Source organism: Chenopodium quinoa, unplaced genomic scaffold, assembly GCF_001683475.1.
Source record: "Chenopodium quinoa cultivar QQ74 unplaced genomic scaffold, ASM168347v1, whole genome shotgun sequence".
Classification (NCBI taxonomy): domain Eukaryota; kingdom Viridiplantae; phylum Streptophyta; class Magnoliopsida; order Caryophyllales; family Amaranthaceae; genus Chenopodium; species Chenopodium quinoa.
The window spans coordinates 757,875-777,614 of record NW_018743204.1 but is presented as its reverse complement, the minus strand read 5'-3'; the positions used below and the strand labels follow the sequence as shown (position 1 = coordinate 777,614).

General features: G+C 33.3%; 1 protein-coding gene across 1 annotated transcript; it reads right to left on the bottom strand.

Annotated features, from left to right (window-relative positions):
• Window positions 1-338: 338 nt before the first annotated feature.
• Window positions 339-9,622, bottom strand: LOC110733950 (protein FAR1-RELATED SEQUENCE 5-like). The gene is made up of 6 exons (XM_021914017.1): window positions 9,476-9,622; window positions 3,343-3,531; window positions 2,923-2,977; window positions 1,794-2,785; window positions 1,163-1,636; window positions 339-1,082 (listed from the first exon to the last, which is right to left on the bottom strand). The coding sequence occupies exons 1-6, from the start codon at window positions 9,620-9,622 to the stop codon at window positions 339-341; spliced, it is 2,601 nt and encodes an 866-aa protein (XP_021769709.1).
• Between the last annotated feature and the right edge of the window lie 10,118 nt (window positions 9,623-19,740).

The following is a 19,740-nucleotide window of genomic DNA, read 5'->3' as shown; positions in this document are numbered from 1 at the left end:
GAAAGGGTAACTTTTATTGATAAAAGGGTTAACTTTTATTAACAGAAAGGGTAACTATTGCCAAAGAAAAGGTTGATTTAGTCGATAGAAAGGATAACTTTTATGCATGAAAAGGGTCATTTTTATGCATGAAAAGGGTTACTTTTATGCATGAAAAGGGTTACTTTTATACGTTAAAAGGGTAACATAAGTTGATGTGTTCCAATAATTAAACATGTTCTAATAAAAGTGTCAATCAAATTTTCATTAAACTAGTCATAGAGTAAAAAAACAAAAGAAAAATAGTTTAACAATACAAGGTATATTAATTTCGAAAAAAAAATGTTCTAAAAAAGATCTTAAAAGAGTCGTAAGTTAGGTGTCTTTGATCCAAATTCTGAATTTGGAGGTGGCAGTGCTGGTTTTCTTTTTCTCTTGCTTTTTTCAAGTCCTCCTTTTGCTCTCTTTCTTCTTCCTTTTGCTACAGCCCTTTTAGGATCAAGAATTATTGGTACACATGTGCTTGTACTCGATGCTGAAGAAGCGTCAGTATTGCTTTGAGTGTTGTCTGCCACATCAAGAATGTTAGAAGCAGCTTCTGCACTTTCTTTCTGAGCAGCACTAGCAAGTAAGTCTTCCACCATTTTAAGACTGTTTCTGAAGCTTTCTTCCATAAATGCTCTTGTCTCTTCATTTTCTTGACTTTTTAAGATTAGATTGTAGTATTTCCTCATCATTGTTTGCCTCCATGGAATATATTGCTGTTTAGGATCCTGATTCTTCAACCTATCCCATGCCTCTGTTTTTGCAAACTTAGTCCATCTTTTTGAAACATACTTGTCTGGTATTCTTGTTACTGAATGCAAATGTAGAATTCTGATGCAATGATAACATAACCATCCAGATGCTTCAAAGTTTTTGCAAGTACACCATACAGTTTGGCTCTCTTGTATATAGTTTACTTGATGTGCAGACCATGGCTTGTCTTCTAGTGTTACTTGATAAAGTAGGCATTCTTCATTACTGCCTAAAATCTGAACAGTTGTTGCCATATAGTATCCAAACTCCTCTTCAAAATTTCTAAAGAGTGATAAAGTGAAAACCTATACATCAAAATCATGTAGTTTCATTTAAATTGCCATATATTAGGTGTAATTTATGTACTTGTCAGTTAACTTTTTACCTGTGCAGCATGCTTTAGCATTCCAAATAGAGGCAATGAAGTGAATGCTATTGACTTGCTACAGGTAAACTCATCATATTTCTCTGTGCTTCTCCAACGCTTAGTTGTCTTCTTAAATATGGTATAAAATTCTGTCAAAGTAGTTGCTTTACTTGCTCTGAATCCTATGGCATGATTAGTGCTTTCACTCCTTTGTGACGATAAGATCCCCGCTGAAAAGAAATCTCTACAAAGGGCAGGACACCATTTGTCTTTCAACTCATACACTCTTTTGTACCAAGAGTGTTCTGTCAACTCATATTTTTGCAACATTGCTTGCCACTTTGCTTCGAATTCTTGTTCTGTCACACACATCTTTAAGCACTGGTTGAATGCAAATTTGAATTCTTTGTCTTTTTTAAGAGCTCCAAATCTGGTTATGGCATTTTGCTCCAAATGCCATATACAAAGTCTATGTCTTGTATTAGGAATCACCTGCATTGAAAATAAAGGGGTCACTTTATGCTGTTAAAAGGGTTACTTTATGCACTAAAAAGGGTAACTTTATGCAGCTAAAATGGTACTTTATGTGAAAAAGGAAAACTTTATTGTCATAGCTCAAATCTGTAAGATGTCAATATAAATCTTTTACCTCCAGTATAGCATTTGCCATTGCTTGGTCCTGGTCAGTGAATATTGAAGTTGGTTTTCTATCCTCCATAGCTTTGAAGAAGGTTTGTAGTAACCACACAAATGAATTTGTCGTTTCATCCCCAATAAAAGCACAAGAAAACATACAATTATGCCAGTGGTTATTTATGCCAACAAATGGAGCACATATAAGATTATATCTGTTGGTTCTGTATGTTGTATCAAAGACAAGAACATCTCCATATATCCTATATTCTTCTAGCATCATTGAATCTCTCCAAAAGATATTGCAAATTCTTCCTTCTTTGTCAAACTTCACTCTAAAAAAGAAGTTTGGATCCTCTGATTGTTCCTGACTTAAAATGTTCACTAAAGTTTGAGCATCTTCAGCCTCAATTTGTTCCATTCTTAACCTTGAGCAGAAATTCAGGTGATCTACAACACTATGGCCTATATTCTGTTCTCCTCCAGCCTCTGTAGCCATGTAATTATAAGTGTCCATTGTAGTTAGACTTGAAGATTTCATTGTTTTGATTGTTACAACTTTTTCCTCTGTCATTTTTCTTTCAGAACGATGCAAATAATGCCACTGTGGCTTTGTTAGCTCGTGGTTATGCTGAATAACATGAGCCACCACCTCAAACTGTCCTTCTTTATTCACTTTTGCTCTTATGCATGCCTTGCAATTTGATCTTGTAATGGATACTTGTCTTGGCTTTCTTGTTTTTACATTTACATCCTCTTCATCAACCATTTCAACTAACTTTGTTTTCTTCTGACCTGAATGTCTCTTTCCCTCAGCAGAACACACATAGTTTTTCTCAGTTACTATTTTTGTGTGTTGTTTGAATCTAGTTGTATGTTTTCTTATTGAAAACCCCAGTATAGCAGCATGTTTTTCATACAATTCCAAAATTTCTTCAAAAGTTTCTTTTACCACACCAACAAATGATCCTGTAAGATCTAAACCATAAGCATCAATTGGATTTGTATCTGTTATTTAATACAAACAAATCAGATAATAACCACAGACAACATAAAAAAAAGGGTAACATTCGTTTGAAAATAGGGTAACTTTTATGCATGAAAAAGGTAACATTTAGGCATTGAAAGGGTTACTTTTTGCATACAATCTGAATTTTCAGCATACAATCTGAGTGTAACATTTGAGCATAAATAGGGTAACTTTTATGCATGAAAAAGGTAACATTTAGGCATTCAAAGGGTTACTTTTTGCATACAATATGAATTTTCAGCATACAATCTGAGTGTAACATTTGAGCATAAATAGGGTCACTTTTAAGCATGAAAAGGGTAACATTTAGGCATTCAAAGGGTTACTTTTTGCATGCAATCTAAAAAGTTCTGCATTCAATCTGAGGGTAACATTTAGGCATAAGTATGGTCACGTTTATGCATGAAAAGGGTAACAATTATGTATTCAAAGGGTTACTTTTTGCATACAATCTCAAAAATTCATAGAAATTACCTTCAGTTGCATCTGATTTGGTTGTTTGTTCTGAATTTGAATCAATTGATTTATCAGGAACCACTTGATTTTCTGCAATATGAATTGCGTCTTCTGCATTCTCAATTGCTTCATCTGCATTATCGATTGCTTCATCTGCATTGTCTGGATTGTTGAATATTGGTACGAATTCATCTCCAAAACAATTAGTTTCTTCTTCTTCTATAATCGATCGATTTAAATCGATTTCAAATTCAGTCTCAATTTGCCTCTGTTTTTATAGCAATTCGTGAATGAGATTGCTGCAATTTGTTGTATCGAAAGTCGAATTCTCCATTGATGATCGAATTCTGCAATTTGTAAGTTTTCTCACTTTCTTTGTCCTTAATTGATGATCGAATTCTTCTATTTGTGCGTTTTCTCACCTTTTTTCTCCTCGATTGATGATCGATTTCTGCAATTTTTGTGTTTTCTAACCTTTTTTCTCCTCGATTGATGTTCGTTTTCTGCAATTTTTGCGATTTCTCACTTTCTCTCTCCTCAATGGATGATTGATAGCTGCGTTTTCTCACTTTCTCTCTCCTCCATTGTTGTTCTGCGTTTTTTTTTTTATTTTTAGGTATTTGAAATTCTGCGATTTTTTTTTTAAAAAAAAAAGCACGTGCGAAAACCCGATGTACAGTAAAAATACTGTACACCGGGTACATGCAAATGGGTTTGTTTACAGAATAACAATGTATTTTAGATGTGTAAACAACAATTTATGTTTTGCACAACATATAGATGATCTTAAATTATAAGGTTAAGATAAAAACATATCTCGTGCATTGTACGAATACACAAATATGTTAAGTTGATACCCGTGCATATCCCGTAGATATTACAATATTTTTTTGTGTTAATGATTATTGATTTTGCATGGATACACTGTAAAATATAATATATTGCACAGGTACACTCTAGAAGAAAACAATATAATATGTTATATTGCATTTTGCATTTGTGTACATAGCAAAATGCAATATAATATATTATATTAATACCCGTGCATTTTTTTAATCATTAGAGTGTACCCGTGCATTGCACGGGATATTATATTTTACAGAATGATATTAAAAAAATAATTTTTTTTTGTGTTGATGATTATTAATTAATAATAAGGTAGTTATTAACCTTTTTTTTGAAATATCAGTCGATGTGCATGCCTGTGCTAATGCACGGATTATATTATACGCGAAGGAAAACAACACAAAGTGAAATGTTGGTAGTTATCGGAATTCCTTGAAAAAATTACAATTAAAAAAAAAAGAAATTATTGGGCTGGGTAGAAAACATGATATGTATATATTTTTGGTTTCACAAAGTTTCATATGTGACTGGTCACACCGTGTGGCCGGATTATTTGTTTAAGGGTTACTTAGTTGGTCAAGGATTACTCGGTTAGGAGTTACTCGATCAGGGGTTATTCAGTCAGTTAGGGGTTACTCGGTTAATTAGGGGTTAATCAGTCAAGGGATACTCAGTCAGTCATGGGTTACTCAGTGAAGAGTTACCTAGTCAAGGGTTACTCAGTCGGGCAGGGGTTACTCGGTCAAAGGTTACTCCAACAGGGGTTACCTGGTTAGTATTTTGTGTGTGTCAGTCGGCCAGATAGTGTGGCTAGCCAGACCAGAAAATGTACAATTTTGATTTTGATAATTATCGAATTAATAAAAAGGTGGTTATTGAGTGATTAAATATTTTTTTAAACAATTGAGTGATTAAATATAAAAGGAAAAAAAAAAGATATTTGACCGTCTCCCTATGGTGGAGTTGTTAGTTTTTGTTAGTTTAGTTGTTTGTTTATGTTTAGGGTTTATTTGTGTGTTAGAGTTTATCAAAAAGGTAATCATCTTTTCCCCTATTGTCAGTTGGTTGGTAAAGATTTGTTCTGGATTGCAACGGTTGTCAAGTTTTCGAATGCGTTCAAGCGAATCCGATAAAAATCATCCTTACGGCTACAACAAATCGTTAGATCGTCTCTCCGAAAAGGCTGTATATTCCAGCGATGTGTGCGAGAGATATACCATAGTGAAAAATCTTTTCAACGATTGTAGCTTTGATGAAGGAAACCCTAGTTTGATTCAATTTTATGTATTTGTTAATTTATATTTCATTTGTGGATGCCAGATGGCTTTTTATTAATGAATTGATTTGTTTCAAAAAAAAAAGCAAAAAATCGTTATTTTTTAAAGGAAAATAGTGGATCTTATGGTGAATGAAGTACACATAATTTAAAGATTGATTTTGATGTGTTATGTGGAAAAGTTAGGAAAAAAAATGTGGAATAATAATATAGATTCCTTATAATTTTGGGGTTTCTAAAAGAAAATTAAGAAAAAAAAAATAGTAGAAGTGGAAGTTATTTGGATATTTATTTTTATTTTTATTTTATTTTTAAAAAGGTTGAAGCTAAGTTATTTAAAGGATAAAATTAAAAAAAAAATAATTAAATAAAAAAGAGAGAAAAAGGGAGTGCATGAGAATTGAGGATTGAGGTCAATAATATTAAGTAAAAATAATTTTAGTTCAATAAAAATAAGTTCAATTCAGTAAAAATAATTTCAGTCCAGCAAAAATAAGTTTAGTTCAGTAAAATTCAGTAACTTTAAAGAAGAAATATAATAGAAAATCAGTAAAAATAATTTCAGTCCAGCAAAATTAATTTCAGTTCTGTAAAATTAATTTCACTTCAGTAAAAATAATTTAACTTTAGCAAAAATAATTTCAGTTCAGTAAAAATAATTTCAGTTCAACAAAAATAAGGTGAAGTAAACGGGGCCTAACTTACTCTTAAATTATATATAGATCTAGATCCATATAATATAATGTTCAATATATATATCTTTACATTTTATTCTAAAATATACCGTGCATTATATAAGATATTAAAGATATAATTGCGTATATCATATAGTATATGGTTTTACTTTCGATATTAAACATCATGTATAATTGTGTTCTTTAAAATAATTCACGGTCATGGGATGTTCAGTGTTTTGATCAGAAAAATCCTATATACTATATATTTCTAATGTAATATATATCATTATTTTACAATCTTTTTTTTTCCCTTGATGAAACTAACTACCAAACATTAGAAAAACATACTGCATTATTAGACAAATTATGTTAAGTTAATGTTTTGCCAGAAACTGCCTAACAAAATCAAAATTTTGTGAGAAACAATCTAATAATTTATTTATTTATTTTGGTAAAAACCCTTCAAAGAAAATTTTGTAAAAATTCCTAATAAAAGGTACAATGTTGTGAGATATATACTATCTTTGGAATTGTCACCATTGACCTAATTTTATGACATTGACCCACCTCAAACACCCGTTAAATCACTGCGGGGTTTGGTTTTCAATGTGGTAATAATAAGGTTATTTTGGGGATGGTTTAAGGATATTCCGAGTCGGTGATGGTAATTTCGTGCTTCGAGATGTTGGGATTTTGGGGTTAAAGGTTGTGGTTTTGGGGTTGGAAAATAGTTTATGTAATATCCTGTATTTTTATACGTATTATAATTTAAATTGGTATTTCATAAAGTATTTAAATATTTCGAAATGAATTATTTATGGTGTTTCATTAATTCAAAAAGGATTATTTTAATTTAAAGTTTATTTTAAATTATTTAACAATCTTGAAAATATTTTATTTCATGATTTGGAAACTTTGGGGCATATTAGTTTATAAAAGGAAATTTTAAAGTAAATAGTATTTAAGGAAAGTCAAGATACTAGTTTGAATAGGAGAAGGGATCATTAAGGGTAGAAAGGGGAATTTAAGTAAGAGGGTCTAGAGAGGGGGTATAAATACCCATCACAAAGGCAAATTGAACCTTGCCCAAGGTGGGGAATATCCAATGGTAACTCTCATTTTCTCTCTCTCTTATTTTCTCTCCTTTTCTTTTATTTTTCCCCTCCCCTTATTTTCTTCACACCACACGCCGGCCACCACCACACGCCGCCAGCAACCGCCGCAGCCACCAGCAAACACAAGTGACAGCAGCGGCACCACCAGTGGGCGCGAGGCAGCAGCCCTGCTGTGGTATCGTGGTTGTTGGTGTTCGAACAAAAAAAAAATTCTTTTGTTTTAAATCCTAAACTAGCCTTTAATTAATTTTTGATTTTGGGTTGTGTGATGATTTTTATGATGTTGGATAATAAGAATTTTGGATATAAATTTTCAGATTTGGTTTTGAATTAAAAAGCCCCAAATTGAAAACCCTAAGTTTCTAAATTGATGTATATGGATGGAGATTGTTTATAAGTGATTTAAGAATAGGTGTTTTAAAACATAATTACAGCAATTATAAATGATTTAATAAAGCTGGAAATTTTGTATATAAGCTACAATTAAGTTTCTGGAAAGGATTTTTAATTACCCATTAATTGGGAATAAAAGTAAGGGTTTTAAATTAAATTTTAGCTTATTTTAGAGGGTTTATGAGTGATTTAAAGAGTGTATACATTTCTAGAAATTTATATCGAATAGGTATTAATGACTTTTTGTAATTTTTGGATTGTAGGAGATTTCCAAGTGAGTGATTTTATTTAGTCGTAGCGATTTTGATATCATATTCAAGGTACGTTCCCGTACTTGGTAATTATTTGAATATGTAGAAGCATGCTAGGCTTTGATAAATTAATTCCAAGGTAGTAACATGATAGGTATTGATTGAAATTGTTGTGTGGATTCATGTTAATGAATGAGTTGTGAAGTATGAATTAGGAATTTTTAGAAAACACTAGGCGAAAAACCCTAATCCCCACCGGTTCAAACCACACATTTCCCACCGGTTTTGAACCGGTTTTGATTTGAGGGGTGCTAAATCCCCAAAGATTTCCCACCGGTTCAAAACCAGTGGCAAAAACAACTTTTCGCACCGGTTTTGGAGTGAACCGATGGCAAAAACATGTGATTTATCTTATAGCTGGAGGACTTTTCCCACCGGTTTTCAAGTGAACCGGTGGAAAAACTATAACATTTTCCACCGGTTTTCACATTGAACCGGTGCCAAAAGTCAGCGCGCTAGTTTTCAAAATTGTTTTGGGCACCGGTTCATTGAAAAAACCGGTGGGAAAAACCTTTTTTTTATTTTTTATTTTTTTTATAATTAAAAACAATTAAAAACCTGCACATCCTGTATTAATTCTGCCATTAATATATATTATAATAACAGTAATAATAATTATTATTATTACCCGTATTATTATTATTATTATTATTATTATAATAATATTATTAAAAATACTAATAATATAATAATTTTTACATTGGAATAATAACAACAATACATAAATATTAATTAATAACCGTAAATGCGATACAATGAAATGTCATATAGCTTTTACAACTCATTAATTAAAAGGTGTTATATTTACAAACTATACTAATAATTAATGTATAAGTTAACTAGTTCAAATTAAATTATATGTGATGAAAGACGCTAACATGTCTCGAACTATATTCAGCTTTTTGCTCGTCAATGGACCTCCTTTATGTACCTTGCAAAACTTGGTTAAACAAAAATGATGTTAGCTAGAATTAATTACTTAGGTTATTTATGCAAAAATACATTTACAATTTAAGTTAGGCAAAAATTTAATACATAGGCCTATATGACTACTACTTCACCTATTTTCTACATTTATTGCCAAATCAACTCATTCTTACTCGTAACATGTTAATATTACTTATTTATAGGCGGCTAAGGCTTGAAACCACATTAAAAGAACAATTCAATGGTTTTAAGACGCATTTCAACCAAAATGGCCCGAATAAGGCCTATATCAATACTTGTATCCCTATTTTCTACACTTCTTATCAAATCAACTCATTCTTTCTTTTAACATGTCATTAACACCACAAAATTTGATATAACACCACAAAATAAAAAAAAACTTTTATTGTAACACCACAAAAAACCCAAAAAATTGATTTCACCACCACTTAACGGATTCTTGGATGGAATCCGTTAGTGGGGCCCACAACAGACACGTGTCACTAAACTATTGATTTAAAAAATTAATAAAAAAATATATAGAAAAAAGAAAAAACCCTAAACAACCTAACCCAGCCCAACCCAGCCCAGCGGCACCACCGATCCCCCACCGCCGGCACTCAAGCCCCACCAAAACCGGCGAAACCCACCGTAATTCACCACCTACCCACTGCAAAATCACCACATCCTTTAGCAACAACAACTTCATTGTTGAAACCCCAACCAATTCAAATCCCCAATCGCCGAATTGAAACCCCAGTACCTTCGAACCACCACAAACACCAACCACAATCACAACCAATTCGAAACCCATCACCTTCGAACCACCGCAAATACAACCACAATCCAGCGGATCGGTGCGAATCAGTATTTGCAATGGTTCAAAGGGGTGGGAATGTGTGTTGTGCAGTGGCGGAGGTTGTTGCGGGGTTGCTCGGTGCGAATTTGGGGTTGGAGATGTGACGCTACGCGGAGCTGGGGTGGTTTTCGGGGAGGGGGAAAAGAGTAAGGGTTGGTTTCGACTGTTTTGGTGGGGGCTGGAGGTTCCGACAGCTTGGATTAGGCTGTCGACGCGGCTAGGGAAAGGTGGTGCCAGTGGTGGAGCTGGCTGGGTTTGGGTTTAGGGTTTTTTTTTTTAATTTTTCTTTTTATTTTTTTTAATAATTTTTTTTAAACCAATAGGCATATGACACATGTATGTTATGGCCCCACTAACGGATTCCATCCATATATCCGTTACGAGGCGGTGAAATCGAATTTTTGAGTGTTTTTTTTATGGTGTTATAATAAAAGTTTTTTTTTCTTTTTTTTGGTGTTATAATCAAAATTTAGGTTTTTTTGGTAGTGTTATTTTCTAAAATTTCCTATGAATTATTTGTGGTGAATCGACGGTTGGAATTAATTATGTTGGCATGTTGAATATGAACCACACTTTTAATATTGGCATGATTGAGAGTATGTTTAATTAAAAATTGTGTTTATTTTGGTTTAGAATATTAAAAAGGAATTTGATTATGGTTCATATAATTTTTATTGATGCTTTAAGCATGGGAATTGAGCTATCAAGTGTCTTAGTACATAGGAATAAATTATATTGCGGTGCCTATGTGCACTTAAGGTGTTTCTAACAGCCAGGGATAGGATTTGCGGTGCATTATGCGTTTAAGGTGTTTTTGACACCGAGGTAGATTAAAAAGGGTTCAACTATTAAAAGTTATGTGGTCACTAATTATTCAAGAATTTAAATTGGTATGTTTGGTTGCTTGAATGGTTATAATGTTGGATTGTGTTATGGTTGAGAGTCATCACCAAGTCTAATAATATGTAAATAACGTAAAGTGAAAGAGATTATGCACCAAAATTCTTAAAACGTATATACCTCGAGTATGAACATATGGGGGGAGTTATGCGACTTTATATTTGACCATAACTTCTACTGGGAGTACAGGACGCTGTATTTTCGTTTTTATTTATTTTATGCGCCGGACGTCCGGTCACTTCATGTGGCATTTACCTACCCGGTAAGCTCCGATCCTGGTGTAGTTTACCTTAATTTATTTAGGGCAGGGATTTGGTTGGAAACCTGTTCGATGCATAATCAAATTAAATGGACATTGGTATTTGTCTAGTTAAGTGTCTTGTATGCTTGTTTACAGGTGCGATAAGGTAAGTTGTGTGATGATAGGATGAAAGCATGCTAGTGTGTTTTATTATGCTTATGTACTCAGCATTGCTGATTGTGTGTTGTATGTTTCTTTGGCCTTGTCTTTACCTTGGCCCTACGACGACCCATTTCTAATGGCGAGCAGTGGGGACAAGTAGAGTGAAGTTTTTCAGGTGATGAAGCATTTTCATGGTGGGCATGAGTGAAGAGCGAGTCATGCTTACACTACTAGAAATAGGCTGATTTTCGACGGACACGTAGTTCCGTCAGAAAAATCAGAAATTCCGACGATTTTTTAATCCGTAGGAAAATTTAGGTTGTTCCGACGGAATATTCCGTAGGAATAGTAAATTATCAACGGAAATAAAATCCGTTGGAAATTTCCGACGGATTTTGCACCATTTCCGACGGAATTATGATAAAAAAAAACAAAAAAACAAAAAAAAAACCCAAAAAACCCTAATAACTTTCTCTCTCCTCTCCTCTTCTTCTGTCCGCCCCTATTCCCCTTTCTTTCCTCATTTCTCTTTCTCTCTCCTCTCCTCTTTCAATTCCTCTTCTCTTTCTCTGTCACGCTCCCCTCCTCTCCATTCCTTTTCTTGCCTTTCTCTTTCCTACACTTCTTTCTTCTCATTCCCCTTTCTCTTTCCCCTCTCAGCACAACCACATCCGCAACCACCTCAACCACACCTCACCTCAACAACCACAACCGCAACAACCACAAGAACCGCCACGCGTCAAGCATTGTCAACCACCGTATTTGTGGAAATATAGGTTAAATATTGGTTAGTTTATAGATCTAGGTTTATTTTTCACAAAATTTTTTATTATAATTATTTTTTTGATGGAATTGTAATGTAAGTTTAAAAATTTTGTAATGTAAGTTTGTAGATCTTGTTTTTCGGATTTTTGGACTATGTAATGTATAAATTATTTTTCCGATTTTTTGGTTTTTGTTTCTATTTTGGATTTTTGTTTCGGATGTTGATTTTTTTGGTGTTTATGAATTTTTTTGTTTCGATTTGGTTTTTTTTTTTTCGTTTTTCTGGGTGGTGTGGGCGGTGGTGTGGGGTGGGTGGTGGTCTGTGTTTGAGGTGGGGGGGTCTGTGTGTGGGGTGGGTAGTGTGGGTGCTTACGAATTTTGTTGTTACGATTAGGTGGGTTTGGGTTGGGTTTGGTTTGGTGGGTCTGGGTCTGGGTTAGGTGGAGGTGGTAGGGTGGTGTAGGGTGGTGTGGGTGGTGTGGGGTTAGGCGTGGTGTGGGTGTGGGTGCAGTGGGTTGGAGGTGGTTAGCCGTGGTGTGGGTGTGGGTGTGGGTGGGTTGGAGGTGGTTAGGCGTGGTGGTGGGTGTGGGTGGGTTAGGGGGTTGGTTAGGTGGGGAAGTGGTGGCTGGACAGGGCGGGCTAAGGTGGTGCTGTTTTTTTTTTTAATGCTGTTTCCGGCGGACTTTCCGGTGGCCGGAAACTCCTCTTCCGACGAGAATTTTCCGTCAGAAAACACTGTTCCGACGGAAAAGCCGTTTTTTCCTACAAGTTGGTTTACGACAACCAGTTCCGACGGAATTTCCGTCGAAAACGGGTTTTCCGACAGAATTCAGGGTGTTTCCGACGTAATCTTTCCGTCAGAAATGACCTGTTTTCTAGTAGTGTTAGTTTCCATAGGAATATGATGTGTTTTATTTGCTTTGAATATTATTTATTTTATTATGCTCATGAGACTAACGTAAAGGTTTTCATTGTTGTTTGGTATTAAGGGCCTACGATGGTTCCAAGTCGTAGGTTGACTTTGTTCGACTTTATTTAACTTTGGTTTGACTTTCCTTTCGTTTGGTTTGACTTTACTTTCATTTGGTTTGACTTTTGAGTTGACTTGTTTTGAATGGTTTTAAAGTTAGTCTTCCGCTGTGTGTCTTTGATAATTGCCTTAGCCGTTTTCATGGTGGTAGTAATGTCTTAGATTTTCCTATTCCGTATTTTAAAAAGGGGAAAACAGGTATTCTTAAGGAAAGGAATTTCTAGAGTGTTACAATTTCGGTGTGGCGGAGACAATTTCAAGCAGGTTGTGTTGGTTTTTTGGATGAAAACGGTAGTTTTGGTGGTGTTTTGAGGTGGGTTAATAGTAAAATTCAGTAAAGGTAGCATTTTACAACATCTTACCTTTTTATTAGGTAATAAAAAGGTAAGATATTGTAAAATGCTACCTCTACTGAATTTCACTGTTACAACATTTCTTTATAGCCCATCTTGTGTGTGACTAGCCACACTGTGTGACCACTTTAAAAGAACAAAGTAACCCTTATAACATTGACCTATTAACCCCTTAATACTGACTGAGTAACCCCTATAACACTGACCGAATAATCATATATATATCACTGATAAAGTAACCCCTTAAACAATGATCAAGTGATCCCTGTTATACTAACAAAGTAACTCATATGATGGTTGGTCATACGGTGTGGCAAGCCACATATAAGAATTTGTTTTTTATTATTAGATAATTTATTTTTCATAAAATTTGGGTTTTATTAGGTGGTTTCTAACACAATATACTGTGCATTTTATTATAAAAAAAATGAAGAATTTACTTTACAACTTAAAATAAAATATAGGATTTGAACACTCAATACCTTCAAGTCCTAGTGCACTTTTAAATTAGGGTTCTTCTCCGATCCATATTCTCCCTCTCGCACGTGACATTTTAAGTAGTATATCAATTAATAATAATATATACTAAAAGACACACCAGTATACAAAAATAATTTCCTAATCTTATATAATTATAATTACTTAAAATAAAGAAAAAAATTCACATATCTTTAAGACAAATATATATAGCTATAAAAAAACATTCATAACATAATGGCAATACATTCTACAAAAAGAATCCATAATTCTACTACATTTAATTTATATCATAACACATCGATCATTATATACATACATAGTTTTATATCTAACAAATCTTTCGCAATCCTTTATTTTGATCAAAATTTGTCGACAATATTTTTAGATTTTTATTTTGTTTATAAAAAACTAATTATAATGATAATTTACTAATGGTTATTAAAATTACCGTGCATGGCAAGGGAACTAACCTAGTATACTATATAGTTATGACCTCATTGTCTACATAACCTACACTTTTTTCATTGTTTGTCATTAGCCTGTATTTCCTTTCCCCTATTTTCACACTTTTGCATGCCGACAAAAATCCCCCGAAATTCAAAATTCTTACATAAATAGTTTGCCACTTGTCCATCTCAATGAAGAATTTGTTTTTGACGAGACTTACTATATCGATTATTGCACTATAAAATTACCAATACCAATAGACTGTGACATCAATATATACCAATAGACCTCGTCTCTCCCGCCCCTCCCCAAAAACCTCTCCCCTCCCCTGAAAAACCTCCCTCACCCTCGCCTAAAAATTCCTCCCCTTCCCCGTAAAACAGCCGACCGCCCCTCCCCTTACCCTCGAAACCTTTTGGGGGAGGGGAGGGGCGGCGAAGGACGGCGAGTGATGGGGAGGGGCGGCGAGTGGGGTGGTGGCTGAAGAAGGTAGGAAATAGGTATTGTGCGGTGGTGGTGTGGTGGTAGAAGTGGTGGCTAGCTTGTTTCCTTTTGTTATACAAAACAAACAACATAGTAAATTTGGGGGTTTTTCATTTTATTCTTTTTCTTTCCCTTTGTTCATTCCATTATGTTTACCATGTGCAAACCAAACGGCTCCAATGCTTTTAATTCATACCTTCCCATAGTTGTCATTCTAGCTAAAAAAATTTCCACTGAGGTATGTGGATATCCAAGATTGTCTCGTCTCATAAAGGCCACTAACATGATTATTTTGTTATATTCTCCGGCTACTTGCTGCCATTGATACTCAAATTGTTCTTGTATGTCAAGCCTAAAACCCTAAGCCTATAAAAGAGATCGACATCCTCCTTAGTTCTTACAAATAAACAACCAAACGAAATCCAACAACCAAAACTTTCTCTCTCGCCAAAAATTAACAAATACACAAATCCAAGATTCTACAAAATAGTTTGTTACACCAAAAATTAATCATGGAAAACCGAAAAAGAAAGGCGGTTGAAGATGATCATCATGATGTCGATGATCAAGAAGATATCAACAGAGAAAGAAACCTAATTGCTGCAATTGAAGAAGTTGATGATCATCATCATAATGTCGTTGCTGATCTTACTTTGTCTCTGGCAACTCGATTATTTTTTTGGAGCGTAACGCAATTCAGTCTGATACTTACAAAATTGCTAAAGTTGAAAAGGTGTATCAGAACATTCTCGATCAACTAAATCGCACTGAGAATAATGTGTGATATCTAGTCTATCATCTTCTTGCTATTGGATCGTCATCATTACATCAGTTTCATTAAAGGTGTGTTGTACGATCGATCTTTATTTTTTCATCGATCTTGATCTTCATTAATTAGTACATACGTACGTGTGTCGTAGTGCTTTATTAGTACGTATCACCTTGGATGGACCGTCATTCTTTATTTCAAGGTCGATCATCATATTAGATTCTTAGTTTATTTGGCTTAGTGATCTATATGATATTGATTGATGCTTTTATTTGATTCTCTTTCATTTTTTTTATTAGGGTATTGTTCATATAGTACGTTATGTACGTTTTATTAGTGCCTAGTATAGAACAATATACACTGTAAACGGCGCTATTGGACAGTTGGAGTAGGTTAAAGATATGGGCTCTTACAATTGATGTACTCATTTGTTTGTCTTTAGTAAAATTTCTTTTATGTTGATTTATTATGGCATATTTCTTTTCCTGTATATAAGTTTGATCTAATGATTAAATACTTTTATTACTATGTATATATTTCAATTCTCTACAACATTACAACAAATATAATGTCATTTTACTAATTAATTTTGCAGCAATTAATGCTATCAGTAACAATGAGAAACATTGTTTCACTAGTGCATGCCTTAAATGTATTAGCAAGTTAAGTAATTACAAGTAGATAATACTCCTAAATTACTTTTTTTTTTTTTTTTTTTTTTGTAATTAAAAAAAAACATAAATTGTTGATTTCTAACCGAATTTATTTGTTAAATAATAACTATAAAATTGAATAAACAAAATAACTTCAAGAAATTCCAAGATCCTTATCAATTAACTCATGCGTTAGCTATCAGCTAGTTACTCGGTAATTAGTTACTTAGTTAGTTAGTAATTGAGTTTTGTTTTTTTTTTTTTGTTTTTTTTAAGGGAAGTTATTTATCGTCACATTGATTTAACCACGTAGACTAGCGTATGAGTAACATTATTTTAATTTTATTCAAAAAAGAAAACAAAGTTTCTCAGACCTAGCTTATCACATTATTAACACTTCACTTTAAATTTACTCACGCATTACATGCCTTTAATTTAAAAAAATGAATTTAATAGTAATCTTATAATATAATCATTTGAAAATATTAATTTAATAATAAAATAGAAAAGGCAAAAGCATAGCCTTTAATAGCATCTCCAAGACTCCAATGCATGGTAAACTTGTTTTGTCACATCATAATTTCAAGTGATAACGATTAACAAATATAGGCGACAAGATGCGCCAATAGTAAGCCATATTGCCCCTTCAATTTTATTGATTAACGATATAGGCGACAAGATGCGCCAATAGTAAGCCATACTACCCCTTTAATTTTGTTTTCTAACATAATTCAATTTCTAATACGGAGTAGTACATAATAGAGTCATATAGCTCATATTTTCATCTCATCATACGACACATTAATACATTAGATGTTCAAGACATTTTTTGTACGGACTCCTAACCTAAGTATCGATGTATGGTTCAAATCGTTCTACTCACAGTATGTTATACAGAATTAATTTTTTTTTTTTTAATTTTTTTTAATAATATCCATTCTTGATTCTTTAGCTCTTCTTATGTTAATAACATTATTCAATTCTTTTGGAAAACCTATTTTTATATATTGTTGTAAATAAAATAAGTGTTTCAAAGGCTAAAAAATATAATGAATAATGGGTTTGTTTGATCAAAAGAAAGATTATGTGGCATGACATTTCGTCATTGAATTTAAAAACGAATTCCGGCGCAAGCGGGGTGCACATTGTATCGCTTGTATGTTTCCTAAGGTTACACACCACTCTCACTCAAAGGCACTTTTGGGTGAGAGGTGGAGCCATATATACTTATGCCCAAAAGAAGAAGACATGTGTTTAGCTCTTTTGATATGTATATTGTGAATGTTATCTTTGTGAAAGAGTTCCAAACAATATATAAACCATGAAAGGAAGATAAAAAGGCAAATGTAACCTCTACAACTAGTGAATTAATCAGAATGAAGATGAAAATTAATCATCATAAATAGCCACATATGAAGGGAGTTACAAAGAGTTTAAAAAGGATGTGGAAAAAGCTAATAGACATGTTGTGGCATGAATCTAAACATGAAAAAAGTTTACTCCATAACCCACTTATGGGCAAACATAATAGGCCACAATCTATTTGTGGAGTAAACTTATGATCAAGCTCTAAAAAGACTACAAATCAACCAAGAAACATGACTTTTATTCTCTTTACTCCAACATATATAGTGTCATTATTGTACGTATATAGGATGTTCTTAGGGTAATTGGTTGCATCAATAGTAATTTATATAAATGGGATCATGTGAGAACATATTCCTAATGTGAGAACCCCAACTTATGTGAGAATAAATCTAGACCTTTGAATTTTTTAAATCTAAGGGCTGTGATTATTCCCTAAAAAATCAAAATCGAAAGAGTATTTTAAACCAACCTCCTTATATCTCTCTTTTACCTCCACATTTCTTTCTCTCTCCTCACCTTCTCTTTCTCTAAATTATAACACTGTAAGTATTAAAAATACAGGAGGAGTCAAGTGTTCATCAACAAAATTAATCGAATCATTAATTATACGCCAATTTCACTAGACAACTTGAAACGTCACAGTGTCACATAGGCACGCCAACAAAAAGAGAAAAACCATAGAAATAATCACAGGTTGACAAGATGTTGATAACCAACTCATTGAACGACAACCATTGAATGGAAACATATGACGGGAGACGACGAGGGAGATGAGCAATTTTCTAAGATTCTAATATAAGATTGTTTATTTTCATTTATGCATTTTTATTGTACGTGTTTTTGCTTATTTTAATTTAGTTTGCTCATTTTAATTTCAGTTTGCTCATTTGTAAAGGATATGAGCAAAACAACATGTATTAAATTAACTTTGTAAATTATCTACTTCAAAAATAGGCAGAAAATGAAGTGCAAGTAGCTAGAGAATATAACAAAATAATCATGTTAGTGGCCTTTATAAGACGAGACAATCTTGGGTATCCGCATACCTCAGTGGAAATTTTTTTAGCTAGAATAACAACTATGGGAAGGTATGAACTGAAAGCATTGGAGCCGTTTGGTTTGCACATGGTAAACATAATGGAATGAACAAAGGGAAAGAAAAAGAATGAATTGAAAAACCCCCAAATTTACTATGTTATTTGTTTTGAATAACAAAAGGAAACAAGCTAGCCACCACTTCCACCACAACAACACCACCGCACAATACCTATTTCCTACCTTCTCCAGCCACCACCCCACTCGCCGCCCCTCCCCCATCACTCGCCGTCCTTCGCGGCCCTTCCTCTCCCCCGAAGGGTTTCGAGGGTAAGGGGAGGGGCGGTCGGCTGTTTACGGGGAAGGGGAGGAATTAGGCGAGGGAGAGGGAAGTTTTTCAGGGGAGAGGAGAGGTTTTTGGGGGGAGGGGCAGCGAGAGACGAGGTCTATTGGTATATATTGATGTCACAGTCTATTGGTATTGGTGATTTTATAGTGCAATAATCGATATAGTAAGTCTCGTCAAAAACAAATTCTTCATTGAGATGGACAAGTGGCAAACTATTCATGTAAGAATTTTGAATTTTGGGGGATTTTTGTTGGCATGCAAAAGTGTGAAAAGAGTGGAAAGGAAATACAGGCTAATGACAAACAATGAAAAAAGTGTAGGTTATGTAGACAATGTGGTCATAACTATATAGTATACTAGGTTAGTTTCCTTGCCATGCACGGTAATTTTAATAACCATAAGTAAATTATCATATAATTAGTTTTTTATAAACAAAATAAAAATCTAAAAATATTGTTGACAAATTTTGATCAAAATAAAGGATTGCGAAAGATTTGTCAGATATAAAACTATGTATGTATATACTGATCGATGTGCTATGATAAAAATTTAAATGTAGTAGAATTATGGATTCTTTTTGTAGAATATATTGCAATTATGTTAAGAATGTTTTTTTTATAGCTATAAATATTTGTCTTAAAGATATGTGAATTTTTTTATTTCTTTTTTATTTTAAGTAATTATAATTATAAACAATTAGGAAATTATTTTTGTATAAGGTTTGTTTCTGTAATAGAATTTTATGAAGACAAAAAAAAATCAAGGACACACCAGGAGATGACACGTGTCATTTTTGATGTGTCTTTTAATATATATTATATTATTATTATTATTATTATTATTATTATTATTATTATTATTATTATTATTATTATTATTATTATTATTATTATTATTATTATTATTATTATTATTATTATTATTATTATTATACTACTTAAACTGTCACGTGCGAGAGGGAGAATATGGATTGGAGAAGAACCCTAATTTAAAAGTGTAGTAGGACTTGAAGGTATTAAGTGTTCAAATCCTATATTT

Bases quoted from the DNA above. Each gene is read 5' to 3' on its own strand.
- LOC110733950 (XM_021914017.1), bottom strand. From the start codon at position 9,622: ATGGGTTTCGAATTGGTTGTGATTGTGGTTGGTGTTTGTGGTGGTTCG. The intron at 3,532-9,475 runs GTAGGTGGTGAA...CTATAAAAACAG, and splicing joins ATGTGGTGATTTTGCAGTGG to AGGCAAATTGAGACTGAATT. The intron at 1,637-1,793 runs GTAAAAGATTTA...TTTTCAATGCAG, and splicing joins TGGCAAATGCTATACTGGAG to GTGATTCCTAATACAAGACA.